This window comes from Somniosus microcephalus, chromosome 3, assembly GCF_052327205.1.
Source record: "Somniosus microcephalus isolate GS21.2 chromosome 3, FLI_Smic_1.0, whole genome shotgun sequence".
Classification (NCBI taxonomy): Eukaryota; Metazoa; Chordata; class Chondrichthyes; order Squaliformes; family Somniosidae; genus Somniosus; species Somniosus microcephalus.
The window spans coordinates 147,557,467-147,574,440 of record NC_140989.1 but is presented as its reverse complement, the minus strand read 5'-3'; the positions used below and the strand labels follow the sequence as shown (position 1 = coordinate 147,574,440).

At 44.6% G+C, this 16,974-nt stretch overlaps 1 protein-coding gene across 1 annotated transcript in view; it reads left to right on the top strand.

The window, feature by feature from the left end:
* The window catches only part of chgb (chromogranin B), a 30,389-nt gene extending 13,929 nt beyond the window's left edge, over positions 1 to 16,460 (top strand). The window contains exon 5 of the mRNA XM_085981727.1: positions 16,005 to 16,460. Coding sequence (XP_085837853.1) covers positions 16,005 to 16,088 — 84 coding nt within the window. The 3' untranslated portion in view covers positions 16,089 to 16,460. The remainder of the gene's footprint in view (positions 1 to 16,004) is intronic.
* Positions 16,461 to 16,974: the final 514 nt, after the last annotated feature.

The window sequence follows — 16,974 nt, the reverse complement described above, 5'->3', positions numbered from 1 at the left end:
GAAGAATCGGAAGGCGATCGGGAGGTGAAAGATGATTGGCGGGGGAAAGAGGTGATTGGGAGTGGGGCTGAGCGGGGGGCTGGCAATGGTCTTTGGGACTGCTGTGGAGATGGGAGGAGCAGTCCTGTTCCTTCTGGTTCCACATTCAGGTAAGTAATTTTTTTAAACTTACCTTTTTGGTGGCAACCTCCAATGGCCCCTTTAAAGGCTGCTGGTTAGGCCGAATGTGGACTTGGTTATCCTGAACGCAGCCGGCATTGGCTGCGTTCGGGACAGCCCAATTTTGGGAAGGGGTCCTGAAACAAGCGTCAAACCCCATATTTGCATATTCAAAGGCTTAGCGTCTGTTTCAGTCACGGGCCCTGGGCGCCTGTCAGTGTGCGTCCAATATGGTGGGCAGTGCACTTCTGGTACAGAGTGTGCACACTCACGCCACCCACCATTTTGGACGCTTAGGTGCCCATTTTATGCCTGTAAAACGGGCGCAGCATCAATGAATTTTTAGGCCATTGTCATATGAGGAAAACCTGCACCAGCACAACAGCCCACGGAGCAGAACTTATGGGTTGGATCGTGGGCAAATATGATATGTGGAATCGAAACTTTATTGAAACAATAAAGGCAATTACATTTAAGGGTGAGTTCTTCTTCCTTGCTTGAAACCATGGCTAACATTTCCACAGTAGCTCCTCAGAGGGAGGACCTTTCCATTTAGGACCAAAAACAAAGTTGAATACAGCTCAAACTGTGTGTTTTTCTTAGCAGTTAAGTCTGGATAGTAATGCTTGAAGTGTGGGGTTGGCTCCAAGTTCTTTCCTTGCGCATATCCATGAGGTATGTGAGGTGAATTTTAGTCAAAACATTGGGCCGTAATTTGCGGCCCCTATGGGTGCATACAAGGATTCTTGACAGATCATTCACATCCTCGGGAAAAGGGCCTCCGCGGGCAGAGAGTTGCGCTATTTGCCCACCTTCTGCCCAGCGAATGCCCATGGAAAGCGTAAGGCCTGTTTTTACCAGCGTAAGAGTTTAAAAAACAGAAAAATAAAATTTTATCAATAATTTATGCATTAAAAATCCTGTCCAATAAGGTAAGTTTATTTTTAGCCCCATTAAAACATGTAAATTTATAGAAACATAGAAAAAATAGGAGCAGGAGTAGGCCATTTGCTCTTCGAGCCTGCTCCACCATTCAATATGATCATGGCTGATCCTCTATCTCAATACCATATTCCCACTCTCTCCCCATACCCCTTGATGCCAAATTAAAAATTAAATTTTTATTTTAAATATTTAATTAAATGCCTTTTTAATTCATTTTAAATATGTAATGGTTTTTTAAAATTTATTTGAAGTGTAGAGGTATTTTTTGGGGATATTCCCATTCATACTTATGGGAGTTCCATACATACAGAATCCCCATAAATATGAATGGGGATTCCCCTCTGTCTTTGTTGGGCCGGCCCATGTGATCCCTGGGGCGCTTGTGAACCGCCTGCGCCCCTGGGATATGTGGGCCTCTACCCACAGTTTGGGTGGGACCGTGAGTCTCCGTACCTCCCGGACCACTAGGTACCGGGGAAATTTTATTTACGGATCGGAGTCTTTTCCCCGCGGGTAGCCTCCGACCGCAAATTCAGAGCCTATTTAATGAGTAGACTATACTCCTGATTACTTCGGTCAGAATTTCAACTTGCTAGGTTGCAACATAGTAAAATAAAGGGAACCAACAGGTCAATGCATCTGATAGTGGTGGTCTGATCAGATACTCCTGTTTCTATTGAAGCAGTGATGGAGAATGGTCAACTTGTACATGCTTGAAACTACATTCTTTTTCATGTTTGTATAGAGCTCGGTAGGAACCATAATTCCTTTAGTAGAAACAGTAGCCAGGGAGAGTCCATTTTTACATACTCAGACACTATCCAGGACAAAGCAGTCTGCTTGATTGGCACCCTATCCACTGGCTTAAACATCCACTCCTTCTACCATCGGCTGCAGTGTGTACTCCCTACAGGATGCACTGCAGCAATTTGCTATGGCTTCATTGGCACCAGCTCCCTCCCTCCCTCCCAAACCTGCGACCTCCACCAGCTAGGACAAGGGCAGCAGGTGCAGGGGAACACCGTCGCCTTCAAATTCCCCTCAAAGTCACACACCATGCTGACTTGGACATATATCGCTGTTCCTTCATTGTCGCTGGGTCAAAAGCTTGTAGCTTCCTACCTAACAGCATTGTAGAAGCACGTGCATCAGCAATGGTTGAAGAAGGCGGCGGCCCACCACCACCTTCTCAAGGACAACCAAGGATAGGCAATAAACGGCGCACTTGCCAGTGATGACCACAGCCTGAGAATGAATTTTTAAAAATACTAATGCTAGATATAGCAGGATGCCTCTGAATCTGGCAATGAGTAGTTTCCTCATGCATCTAGGTAAACACATGAATTGTATGCCAGTGGAAATGATATAGATTTGGTAAAGAATCATTAGGATGATTGAACACAAGAACACAAGAAATAGGAGCAGGAATAGGCCACTTGGCCCCTCGAGCCTGCTCCGCCATTCAATAAGATTATGATTTTGGGCTCAAAGCCACTTCCCTGTCCGCTCCCCATAACCCTTCACTCCCATATCTTGCAAAAATTTGTCTATCTCCACCTTAAATGTATTTAATGACCCAGCCTCCACAGCTCTCTGGGGCAGAGAATTCTACAGATTTATGACCCTCTGAGAGAAGAAATTCCTCCTCATCTCAGTTCTAAAAGGGTGACCCTTTATTCTAAAACTGTGCCCCCGCGTTCTAGATTTCCCCATATATTAATTATTCCTCAAGTGAAAGACTGAATAGCTCAGGAGTGAAATGCGAGTGAATGAATATACAGATGCTCTTTCAGAATTAGATTTAAAGCAGCTTCTTCTGCACCATTCTATTTATGCCATACAATACTAGTAATGCCTAGAGCAGCATTAATTATGAGGATGAGGCAAGGCAAGTTTTGGTGGTGGGAAGCCCCGAGTGTGAAGGTGTGAACTAAGTGGCAAACAAGAGTCAAGGCTCATCAGAGAGTGGGAAGCCTGCAGAATGAACAGCTTGACAGCCAGTTGCTATGGAGATAACATATGGGTCCACAAATTGCTGTGGCAGGCAAATGGAAGACTTGCCCTTGCCCGTTTAATCTCCATGATATTTTGCGCTGCAAGTTGCTGGAAGTGCGAGATGGAAATGGCACGCTGCCCACTACAGGGCATCTGGGACCTGCGTGAACAGGGAAAGCAACTGTATATCTCCTTAACCAATCAGATTGAACGACTGCGAAATGAACGGCGCAAGGTCTCAACAAGGAAGTGTAGATTAGAGTGGGTGCATTCAATGACAAATCTTGGACAGAAAGAGAAATAAAGAGAGGGAAAGAAAGATTGGATTGAGGGAGAGAAGAGACAGAAAAGAAAAAAGAATTCATTTTAATTTTCAAAAAAATCTCCAACGACAATTACAACCCGAATAAGATTCCACACTTGTAATAGTTAATTTTCAGTGCCGGAGAGGTTGGCTGGCAGTAATTTACACTCATCACATCATTAAAAGGGTACTTAGACTTGAAATGACTTGACTTAACTTTCTGTGGCGATTTTAGTTTATATCTACTGTGCAAGCCATGAACTTCACGCCGCTCAATGCATTTGAACGGGGAGCCAGACATCGAGATAATTCTAAATCTTGGATATAAACCAAAAATACTTAGATATGTTTAGTTTCACCATGCGATTACCTTTCTTGAACTCAGCACTCGCCCGATGGAAGTGGTCAGAGGCCTGAACCATTTTCACGGTCGGGTCTTATTTGAATTTCATTGGCGAGCTTCGTGTACTTTTAGAACAGCTCACTGAGCAGGGGGGGTGGGGGACAGGAAATCTGGAGGTTTCACTGCAGCGTGCAGCCAGTCCAGGTAAGTAAAAAGGGCGGGGAAGCAATCCCAGGGGCGGGCCATGGAGAGTTAGGCATTAGGGGTCGATTTTTGGAGCCAGGAATGCTCCCCAAAAATCATTTACAAGGCTTTTCTTCAACTTTTTTGAACCGGCTTGCAACAGTCTCTTTAAGAACCATCGGTTAGGCCATTCTATGCCAAGTACTAATGGGAGGAGTGTGCGTGGCCATTACATTGGGGTCCTATTGAAGTCAGAGGACCTCTATTTGCATGAGATAACACGGCTCCCATCTGCTTCCAGTGGGCACGTTTGGGCTGCCCATTTCAAGGCCCCACCAAAATGACGGTGACCAGACACCAACAGGAGTGTGGATGCACCGCCATTTTAATCACAACAACAACAACAACCAGCTTGCAATTATATAGCGTCTTTAACATAGTAAAACATCCCAAGGTGCTTTACAGGAGCGGTGTCAAACAAAATTTGACACCGAGCCACATAAGGGGGTATTAGGACAGGTGACCAAAAGCTTGGTCAAAGAGGTACGTTTTAAGGAGCATCTTAAAGGAGGAAAGGTTGAGAAGTTTGGGGAGGGAATTTCAGAGCTTGTGGCCTAGGCAGCTGAAGGTTAGCCACCAATGGTGGAGCGATTAAAATAGAGGATGCTCAAGAGACCAGAATTGGAGGAGCGCAAAGATCTTGGAGGATTGTAGGGCTGGAGGAGGTTACAGAGATAGGGAAGGTATACTATTGCCCCGTTCTCACCTGATTGGGGGGGGGGGGCAGGGATGAAAACTAGCCCCGATGTGTGCAATGCCATGGGATATATAACAAAATACCACTCATTTTTGGTTTCCACAGAATAGTGGGCAGTGTCAAGGAATTCAATCCCCAAAATGATGGTAAAAATCCCAGAATACCATGTAATAAAAATGGATTTTGACATATTCGGTCACTGTAAATCAGTGGCCCTGCTGTTATGCCCTAGATTGCAAAAATACCCATATTGTTATAAAACACTCACCATGTTCATCATCACAGGAGATCTGCTAGTATATTAAATAAATGAAATCACCCTTCCTAACATTGACGAAGGCTGAAGTGCTCATTAAAATAGGAAAATTGAGGTTGCAATTTTGAAAACCACCTCCAAGTTCCCCTCCAAGTCACACACCATCCTGACTTAGAAGTCTATCGCCGTTCCCTCATCGTTGCTGGGTCAAAATCCTGGAACTCCCTCCCTAACAGCACTGTAGGAGCATCTTCACCACACGGACTGCAACAGTTCAAGAAGGCGGCTCACCACCACCTTCTCAAGGGCAATTAGGGATGGGCAATAAATACTGGCCTTGCCAGTGACGCCCACATCCCATGAACGAATAAAAAAAAAATTGCTCAATTGTTCTGCAATTTACAGAATATAAAGTACATGTTATGGTAATTGTTACATTATTTGAGAATTCATCATTATCTTCCAACATGAATGCTGGTAACATATATAGAACCATGAAAGATTAGAGGCCAGAAAAAATTATGGGGGTGGTAGGGAGATAAAATATAATAAAATACTAACTGGAATATTTTAGCAAAAGCTAGCTGAGGCCATATGGCATCAATTGATCAGGATTGGGATATGTAAGTTCAGATGGTGCTCGCAATACTCTTTAGTTTACAGAAATGAAATTATCCTCTGAGACTTGTAGGTAAAACTGCTCAACACAGGATAAAGTATGGAATGTAGATTTAACTGGCATTAGTTCTTATTGTTTTCTTGCAAAGGTATGATTATTATATACTTTGGAGAATGGACTGCACTGTTTTCCATCCTGTAATGGCTGTAAACAATGAAGAGATTAAAACTGCACATAAGATATAAAAGATGCTAGTAAATGCAATGCCCATGGTCAGTTAATGAATATTAGACATACAAGATAGCGAGAGTTGGGCGACTCGGAAACTCGTTCCATGCCGCCACCCAGTGGCCAAAACCTGCAACTATTGTGAAAGTTGATAGAGCAAAATTGAATAAGAAATTTTGACATCGCAATTTACTATGGTAAATGTTGACAGAAAAGATTGACAAAAAATCAGAACAGGATGTTGTAAAGTCCGCGCCTCAATAATACACGGACTTCGGGAGAACAGTTTAACAGGTACTTTACTGAACAGGAGGGCAATGTCAGACTGAAATACAGAAGCCTGCTAGGGCCTTTTATACAGGGGTGGTCACTGCCGGTACTGCAGTCTAAAACCAGTTCTTCCCTTAAAGGTACATACACAACAATTCCTCCCCTTTTAGATAAACAGTATATAACATTCATTTAACAACTAAATAATAACTAATTACAACTTTCTGGATATTATATACATCAACTGAAATAATCATTTATAAGTTCAGTCTTTGAAGAGGCTTCCTGATCCTGACTGGATAGCGCCTTTCTCGAGTATCCTGTTCTTGCGGCGAAGCTGATTCTGGTTCATGGTCACTGGTTGGTTCGTCAGCTTCCAATCCACTGCTTCTGAGGTAGACGCAATCTGTACTTCAGGTTGATTACCAGGTGCACCTTCTCGTGGTACAGGTTTGGCTTGTTCCTGTGACTCTAGAATCTGGTCAGCATGGCGCCTCACAATGCTCTCTCCAACGTCCACTGTGTACATTAGTGGTCCCTGCTGTGTGCATATCGTTCCTGGCTGCCATTTTTCTGTTCGGTAGTCGCGGGCCAAGACTGGTTGCCCTACCTTGAAGCTCCGGGTTGGCTTCTCATTTATGTGCTGGAATTGCTTATCCTCAACATCTCGTCTTATGTTTGGTTTGAGCAAATCCAGGCGACATCTTAGCCTTCGGTTGAAGAACAGTACGGCTGGAGCTTGGTTGGTTACTGCATGTGTCGCATTCCGGTAAGCAAACAAGAAACTATCCACCTTGTGTTGTAGTGGTATGTCGTCATTATACATTGCCTTTATGGCCTTTTTAAAGGTCTGAACAAACCTCTCAGCCAATCCATTTGTGGCTGGATGATATGGGGCAGGTGTGTAATGTTTCACCCCATTATTCTTCAGGAACCTCCGGAAATCCACAGACACAAACTGTGGCCCATTGTCGGAGCAAATCTGTTCTGGCAACCCATTCCTGGCGAAAATGGTCCTTAGGACTGCAATAGTTTTCTCTGTGGTGGTGGAGGACATTTTAATGACCTCTGGCCATTTCGAATGGGCGTCCACAGCGATTAGAAACATTGAGTCCATAAATGGACCAGCAAAATCAATGTGTACCCATTGCCATGGAGATGAGGGCCACTCCCATGGATGTAGCGGGGCCTGTGGTGGAGCATTTTGGACCTTCTGGCATCCTGTGCATCTCTTGGTCATATCCTCGATTTCTTTATCGATTCCCGGTCACCACACAAACGCCCTGGCTAGGCTCTTCATTTTTACCCCTCCCAGATGACCCTCATGAAGCTCATTGAGGACTCTATCTCTCAACTTGGGTGGAATTACTACTCGGGATCCACACATCAAGGTTCCCCGGCACACTGACAGCTGTTCTCTCCTTGGCGAGAATGCTGGCAACAGTGAGTCGCCATATGCTGGCCATCCCTTCACCGTCAAATCGTAGACCCAAGAGAGTGTCGGGTCATTTCGGGTTTCCTTCTCTATACTCGAGTTTGTAACAGGCAAACATTCGACTATGGTCGCATGGAATATCTCCACCGGGTCCACTGCAGGTGCTTCTTCCGCCGTAGGCAACGGTAGGCGCGACAGCCCATCAGCGTTTCCATGTTGTTTCGTACCTTTGTACTCTATGTCATACTGATGTGCCCCTAGAAAAAGTGACCACCTTTGCAGCCGTTGCGCCGTCATCACCGGAACGCCCTTCTTTGGGTTAAAAATTGAGACCAGGGGTTGATGATCAGTCAGTAGGGTGAATTTCTGCCCGTGCAGATAGTGATTGAACTTCTTCACCCCCCACACCAGGCTGAGGGCCTCCCTGTCAATCTGGGCGTAGTTACGCTCGGCTGAGGTTAGCGAGCGTGACGCAAAGGCTATTGGCCTCTCTGAACCGTCATGGAATTTGTGTGACAGTACCGCTCCAATGCCGTAGGGCGACGAATCACATGCCAACCGAATCGGTAGTGTTGGGTTGTAGTGGGCCAATACTTCTTTTGAAGTGATTAGGCATTTACATTCCTGAAAGGCAAGCCTACACTCATCACTCCATTTCCATGTCACTCCAGTTTGCAGCAGGGCGTTCAGTGGGTGCAGAATTGTAGATAAATTCGGCAAGAACTTATGGTAGTAGTTCACCAACCCGAGGAACGACCTCAGTTGGGACACATTTTCCGGTGCTGGAGCCTTGACTACAGCCTCAATCTTGTCCGGCGACTTATGCAACCCTTCATCAATCATGTGGCCACAATACGAGATTTGTCTCCTGAAGAACTCGCATTTGGGGCGGTTGGCTCGTAGCCCATATTCCTGTAATCTCGTGAGCACCTGCTCCAGGTTGGCAAGGTGTTCATTGTCATTTTCGTCCGTAACCAGGATGTCGTCCAAATAACACTGGGTCCCCGGGATCCCTTGCAGGACTTGTTCCATTGCCCTCTGCCAAATAGCCGGGGCGGATGCTACCCCGAATACCAGTCGATTGTACTGGTAAAGGCCTTTGTGAGTGTTTATCGTGAGGTATTTTCTAGATGCTTCTTCCACCTCCATTTGTAGATACGCTTGGGCCAGCTCAATCTTTGTAAAATGTTTCCCTCCAGATAGTGAGGCGAAAATAACTTCTATCCGCGGAAGTGGATACTGTACTGTGTGCAGGACTGGGTTCACAGTCACCTTGAAGTCCCCACGAATGCGAACCTTCTTTGGCTCCCCAGGTGTGCTGCTCAATGCTTTCTTCATTACAGGAATGATGGGTGTGGCCCACTCGCTCCAGTCCACCTTGGACAGCACACCCGAACGCTCCAGACTCTCCAGTTCAGCTTCAACGGCTGGGCGGATCGTGTATGGCACCGGTCTAGCCTTGAAAAATTTTGGGTTTGAGTTATCCTCAATCTTTATGGTTGCCTTTACTCCTTTTAGAGTCCCAAGTCCTTGTTGGAACACCTCCTCCGCGTCAGATAGAATTCGTGACAGATGTCCAGGTGCGACGTCATCATCCTTTTTGTCAGTCACAGTTAGCGCCAGAATGGAATGCCAATCCAATTGTATTTTTTGGATCCATTCACGTCCCAATAATGGTGGTCCTCCATCTTGTAGTATATACATATATAGTTTCTGTGTTTCCTTGCCGTTATATTTAACTAGCACCCTTATTTTTCCTCTGGGGTAGACCTTTTGCCCCGTGTCTGTCTTCAATACAATGGACATGTCCTTTAAGGGTGTGTGTGAGAATAGCCACTCATAGTCTCGTCGATTCATGACAGTTAGGGCTGATCCTGTGTCCAATTCCATCTTTACTGGGGACCCTGCTATCATGAGGGTGACCCAAATGGTTCGGTGATCTTCCTTTGCGATCACGTTGTGTAACTTTAGACAACTTAGTCTCCTGCTCCCGGAGTCCTTATCACTCTCCTGATCTTCCGAACTACTGTCTGTCAGTTTCTTTACTTTCCTGTACTGTTCTTTAGTAGTTCTTGTCGTGTTGGTTTTCTTTCCCGACCTGCAAACTCTTGCTATATGTCCCATTTTTCCGCATTGCCTGCATGCTTTGTCCTTAAACCAGCAGTCCTTCTGCTCATGGGTTGTTCTGCCGCAGCGATAGCACTTTTCTGCTCCATACGCCATTTCGTTAGCGCTGTATTCTTGTGGTTTCTGTTGTATTTCTGCAGCTCCCCGTGCTGCTGCTTCGTAGGATACTGCCACGCTGAAAGCCTGTTCTAGCGTCAGGTCCTTTTTTGAAAGTAGTCGTTTCTGGGTTCCTTCACTCTGGAGCCCGCAGACAAACTTATCCCGCAAGGTGTCTGCCAGTCCTGATCCAAACTGGCAGTGCTTCGATAACTTGCGTAGTTCCGTAAGATAGCCAGCATTGCTCTCATCTTTGTGCTGGTTTCTTTTATGGAACTTTAATCTTTCTGCTATCAGCAGCGGTGTAGGGTTTAGGTGTTCCTGTAAGGTATTAACAATCTCCTCAAAACTTTTCTCCATTGGTTTAGCTGGGGTAACTAAATTCCGCAATAGGCCGTACGTACTCGCGCCCATCAAATTCAATAATACCGACGCCCTCTTTCCATTGGCCACCTCATTTGCCTTGCAGTACACTTCAATTCTTTCCACATACGTGGTCCAGTCTTCTACCTCGTTGTCGAAAGCAGTGATACTGACGCTTTTTGGCATCTTGGGTAATTTAAAATGGTGCCTCCCGCGCTTTTTCTTCTTCCCCAATGGAATAAAATGGCGCCTCCCGCGCTTTTCCTTCTTCCCCAACGGGATAAAATGGCGCCTCCCGCGCTTTTCCTTCTTCCCCTTGCTGCCGCGCTGCTCCTAACGTTCTACGGGGTAATGGCGGTGACCCGCGGCTTTGGCGCATCTCGCTTTCCTTCCCCCCCGTTTATTTTCTCTCCGCTGCCCGGTTCTTGAGCACCGACCGCGCCCTGTGCGCTCCACCCTCTCTCGTTTTCTTTTCCCGGCGACGCTGCGCGGCCCGTTTTGTAGAGCCGCTCGATCGAGCTTGAGCCCGCCGCAGTCCGGAAGGGTCAGCGCACTACCTGCTACCAGCACAATTTGCTGGAACACCTTAACTGGGGAGCCAAGCACAGCTCTCCACAGTCTCTCCCGCAATTCTCCGAACACCGATGAATTCTTTGGGCGGTTGCCCACGGTCGACGCCCGTTGCTCAGACTACGACCTCCAAGAAACCTCCTCTCAGGGCGAGATCCCCGTGAGATGATGCCACACTGCAGGTGAGTTCGAACTTACTCGTCGCCACTGTAAAGTCCGCGCCTCAATAATACACGGACTTCGGGAGAACAGTTTAACAGGTACTTTACTAAACAGGAGGGCAACATCAGACTGAAATACAGAAGCCTGCTAGGGCCTTTTATACAGGGGTGGTCACTGCCGGTACTGCAGTCTAAAACCAGTTCTTCCCTTAAAAGGTACATACACAACAGATGTATGATTTGTGGACATGAAGTGCATGCCATCTGCAAGATTTTCAATAAGATATAGATATTAAAAAGAGAGCACCATTGAAGACTGGGAAATGCAGTGTTTTAAAACACAATTATTTTACTTCCAGTGGGCCCAGTGTTTGAATGTAGTTCCAACTAATGGGCTGAAAGTGTCCTTTCATTGCAGGTTGTAAGTGAGCTTAATAAAACACAATCTCAACTCAGCTCCTACTGCTGGCAGTCCTCCAGCACAAAACTACATACAATTCAGTACCAATTGGCAGTCACCCTCAACAGGGATGGCTGGTGTGAAAAATGGAAATATCATACTGGTGTCTTTGAGCCTGAAGCTAAAGGCACATTGTTGGGAGTGGATAGGAGAAACCTTTCTCTGTATCTGCCTAGTATATTCTAGAACTGGGAAATTTGATGCTGATAATAACATCCATCATCTTCACATGAACAAATATTCACCCTTTCTTTCACTTCCCTCCCCCAAAATTGAAAAAGATGAAAAGTATTTTCTGAAGGATAACATGCATTTGGATGGGGCAGCAGGTGAAGGAAGAGGTTACTTGTCGGAGGTAAAATAGACAAGCAGATAACTGATTGCAAGGTGACCTTGATCGCACAAGGGCAAAGCATTTTTATCTCCGCCAGTTATTTTTGAAGTTATTGAACACAGAATAGAAGGTAGCGGCATCGTCTGATCTACCAAGGATCATTTTTTTCAAATTATTTTTCTTAAAAGTTCTATTTAAATTGTCAACAAATTATTTTGTAATGGGGGTATGATAGTGTAGTGGTTATGTTACTGCACTAGTAATCCAGAGGCCTGGACTAATGATCCAGAAGAATGCGAATTCAAATCCCGGTATAATAATTCGAATTGAATTTTAAAAATCTGGAAATAAAAAGACGCTACCAGTAAAAGCGAACACGGTTCTATCGGATTGTCATTTAAAAACCCAACTAGAAGGAAACCTGCCATCCCGACTCCTTACCCGGTCTGGCCTATATGTGACTCCAGTCCCACACCAATGTGGTTGACTCTTACCTGCCTTCTGAAACAGCCTAGCAAGCCACTCAGATGTATTATGCTGCTACAAAAGAAATACCACACAGACTGCAGCATTTCAAGATGGCGGCCCACCACCTTCTCAGAGCAACTAGGGATGGGCAATAAACGCCGGCATTGCCAGCGACGCCCACATCCAGAGAATTAAAAAAGAACTGCAATAGGAAAAGCATTAGGATGAAGCTGTGTTTTAAGATAACTATTTAAAGTTCTTGTTTACTTAGAGGGAAAGAGTTAAAGAATACATTTGGGGAATACACTCAGTATAACTTAGTTCGTAACTTCTGGGCTCCTTGAAGCATAAACGCTGCAAGGAGCCCAGAAGTTTTTCCTATCCAGAATAAAGGCCAGATTTTTGATGATTTGAAGGATGAGGGCATTTTAACAATACTTTTTATTGATAGATGTATTTTATTTTCTGACTATTCAAATAGACCCATTTTTGCATAATGCCCATCGGGACATCTTAGTATTCCAGTATATAAACCAAAACAAAAAGACCAGACACATGTGATGAACAATTCAAGGCAATAACATTTCATGAAATTAACCATTTTGGGGGGTGGGGGAGGAGAAGGGAACCGAATGCTGAGCAGTGCCGAGAGCTGAGTCAAGTGCAGGTCCAAGGTCGTACAATGCGCCACTCAGGCTGCGCCTGGAACACTGAGTTCAGCTTTGGTCACTGAGGCACAAGGGAATCAAACAGGCCCTGAAAATGGAGCAGAGGGACCGAACTCTGCGGAAACGATGGTCTCTCCAGCCTTGAAAGTAGGGGAATGGGAAGGGGACTCCCATAGAGGGGGGAGATGATAGAATCTGTAGTATTGTTTCAGGGTTAAACCACGGCTGTAGAATTAGGGGACAAACTGGCAAAAGGGCAGTTCAGGACTGAGGTTGGTTAGGTCCCAGCTGGTGTACTGTGTCCAATTCTGGGCACCACACTTTAGGAAGGGTGTCAAGGCCTTAAGAGAGGGTGCAGAGGAGATTTAATAGAATGGTACCAAGGATGAGGGACTTCAGTTACATGGATTGAGTAGAGAAACTGGGGTTGTTCTCCTTAGAGCAGAGAAGGTTAAGAGGAAATTTGATAGAGGTGTTCAAAATCATGAAGGGATAAATAAGGAGAAACTGTTTCCAGTGGCAGGAGGGTCGGTAACCAGAGGACACAGATTTAAGATAATTGGAAAAAGAACCAGAGGGGAGATGAGGAGAACATTTTTATGCTGCGAGTTATGATCCGGAATGTACTGCCTGAAAGGGTGGTGGAAGCAGATTCAATAATAACTTTTAAAAGGGAATTGGACAAATAATTGAAAAGGGAAAATTTGAAGGGCTATGGGGAAAGAGCAGGGGGAGTGGGATTTATTGGATAGCTCTTTCAAAGAGCTGGCACAGGCACAGTCGGCCGAATGGCCTTCCTCTGTACAGGAAAAGTTCTGATACCCGGCACCGACGGGACCGAGCTGCTGCCGATCTATCAAAACTTCCGGATAGACCAGCGCTAATGTTGAAGGATACGGAGGTTTTCATCTCCATATCTGACAACAAACACTGTTGCTTAGCAACAGCTTGTAAACACTCGGCCCGTACCTTGGAAGCGTCTCTGAAGCTGTTGCTAAGCTACAGAGACGCTTTCCAGAGCCTGACTGTTTAAAAAAAAAAAAATGCTAGATGAAAAAATACCTAACTAAAACAGCTGCTGATTTCTGCCGTTAGATCGAGGTTTCCGGGCATACAACCTCCGGATAAACCAAAGTTTCCTGTACTGTCTGATTCTATGATTTTAAAGAGTAATGATTTAAGTCTTTTGAATATTTGTCTCAATTTTCAGTCCATTATTGATTACACATATGAAACAAAGAACCAAAACAAATGAGTGATAAAGACATATTGCATTAATGCTTTAGAAATATAATTCATTTAACTAAGTAAAGAACAATAATACTCATTTCGGTTTCTCTAGTCAATCTCACACAGGTTTTTAAACAGACCTGTATTTACTTACAGTGTGGTTATTCAAATGTAAAATGCTGTTAGTGTTCACTTACTTTTCCTTTCTGAGTAGTTATGTGTCATTACACTTAAAACTAATTTTTAATTTCCTTAATAAATTTTGCATGATTTCCTATAAGAATTCTCTCTCTCCAGAATGCTTGGATTAATAACTAGAAACACAGAAATTTGCTACATTGAAGGTTATAGAAAAACAATCAGCTACAGTGTACATGCTTTCAGATTAATTATCATTAAAATTCTTACAGAACTGTTCCAAGGAATAAAACATTCAGTTACAAAACATGACCAATGTGACTTATTTAATCAGGGAGGTGTAGCAGTTCGTGTTCACCTAGGTAGGTATCGGACGAATGACTACTAAATAATCGAGTTCGACTTCAGGAGAACAATCTAGAAGTTGTTTATTTACAAGAACAGACGAAGTACAGCAGGTAAGGCAGCTGGATGCAGGAGCACTGTGAAGTAGGTCTTTCCCCAGCGGGGATGCCACGAGGACTGAGTCCGCAGTCCTGTGGAGAGCGTGATGACGTCATCACGCTCGGCCGCGTTTTCCTGTGCTTGTGTGGTCACGTGACCGCGTCGTAACGTTAGCGCGTTTGCCCACGCTTGGGTGGTCACGTGACCTGCGCCGTTGCGTCGGCGCATTGCTGTGGCTGGCCGTTGCGGCCGAAGTCATGAGAGCAGGAGGCACCCAGCAGTGCGGCTGGTCGATGCGGCCGAAGTCACGGGTGCGGTAGGCCGAGCTGCGCCGGCGGCCGTGCCGGGCCGGCCGCCGCCACGCGTACGTCATGTGACATCAGTGCATTAGGACGCGTCTTAAAGGGGCAACGGCCCAAACAGGTAAGTTAAAGGGTCAACGGCCCAAATAGGTAAGTAATATACATACAGTTAGGTTAAAGTGAATTATGTACATTATATATGTAAGGGACACCCGGTGGAACTGCCACATGCGCCCCCCCAGAATTCGCTTTAACGAAAGTCCAAAGATGAGATGGTCTGACGAGCTGGTGGTCTCGGCGGTCATGCTGTCTCGACTTGGCAGGCGAGGCCTGTAGATGCTGGTCGTAAGCGGATCCTTACACACGTCGTGGCGAATAAAACGTATCCGTCAGGCGAAGGACCGTGGAGACGTGCGAAACAGCAGGCCTTGTCAGAGTGACGGGCAGGTTGGGCGGACGCGGGCGATGTCTCCATTGATGTTGAAACAAGTCCTTGTTCTGACGAACTCTGCAGGAACGCCAAACGAGCGATCCAGAAGGACTTGACAGGCGAGGTCGGTGAATATATATGTTACCTGTCAGTACTCTGTGGGGTAAAACTAAACTTGGATTCATTTGAATAAGTAGTCAAAGAGAGTTCCTGGAGCATTTACCGAATAGTTTCACCATTCTGAATTTACAACAGGCCAAATGTACAATATTCCTTCTAGGTTTTGCGGATGGAATTAAAATTTACATTTAGTTGTACAAATTGTGCCGAAAGTAATACCTCAGAGTAAAGTGCACCTGAATTGAACATGCAAATAACTCCTTATTCACAAATGAAACCTTAACTAGATAGATTAGCATAACCCATAATAAACATGCCCCCTCCTCCCAGTCCTCATGAATTATTCCTTTGTAAAACCCACAAGAACATTGCCTTCTATAGTGCATTGTGATTGCTGGTAGCTTGCTTGGAGAAAATTTGGCAGTTAAATAATTGAGCTGTAGAACCCTTAAGGAGTCTCAGAATATACAATGACACTGTTGGAAGAATATCATATTGTCTGTACTGCAGTCAGTGAAGTTTTTGTTAGCCCATACTTGAATAGAGTCAAAGAAAAAGCTACCATACCAATAATAAATTGCTTTCCATTGTCCCCAAAGGAGAAGGAGCTCGAAAATCTGGCAGCTATGGACTTGGAATTGGAGAAAATGGCAGAGAAACTGCACGGGAGTCAAAGAGGTTAATGCAATGTCTATTTGATTATCAAGGCACCGAATGCTATACCAGTTTTATTTTTTTTAAACTAGAAAGCCACATATATATCATTAAAAAAATAAACAGCAGTGAAGAGGCTGCTTGCACAGTATCAAATGTCTTTTGTTGTCCTCTTGGTGGTGTGTTTTAGGCTGCTGGAAATGTTTCTATTGTGGTACTTCTATATTGCTATACGATATACAGATTTAAAGGCATGAAAAATTAAATTAGAACAGTTTGGGTCTAGACTCATGAAAAATGTCAGATCTCATCATCTTCATATACTCATTTCATATTGTTATTGTGCTGCACTTCAGCCTGTAATTTGCTATAAATAAAAATCCAGGTGTATTGAGACCAAACCTCTGTGTCGCATCTACTTTACCTAGCTATAGAAAAAGGGAATATGAAGAACTGAAGTGGCAAAATGCAGTTGAATTCAATAACTATTATTTAACCCTCAAAGCCTGAGCAGCATTTCTACATCAAATTAAAAACTATACTGTAATATGGTTTTGATAAATGATATCACACGCATTCTACTGGGGATATATATTACAAGTATACAATGGCTTCTTCGTAAAACAAAATTATTCCAACACTTGCAGCACACATACATACATACACGCACTGGGAAAACAGTAGGATAGACATTTCATCCCATTCATGAGAATGAATTTAAAGAAAAAGAACTTGCATTTATATAGCAGCTTTCATGACCTCAGGACATCCCAAAGCGTTTTACAGCCAATGAAGTACTTCCAAAGTGCAGTCACTGTTATAATGTAGGAAACTTGGCAGCCAATTTGCAAACAGCAAGGTCCCACAAACAGCAATGCGATAAAGATCAGATCATTGGTTTTAGTGATGTTGATT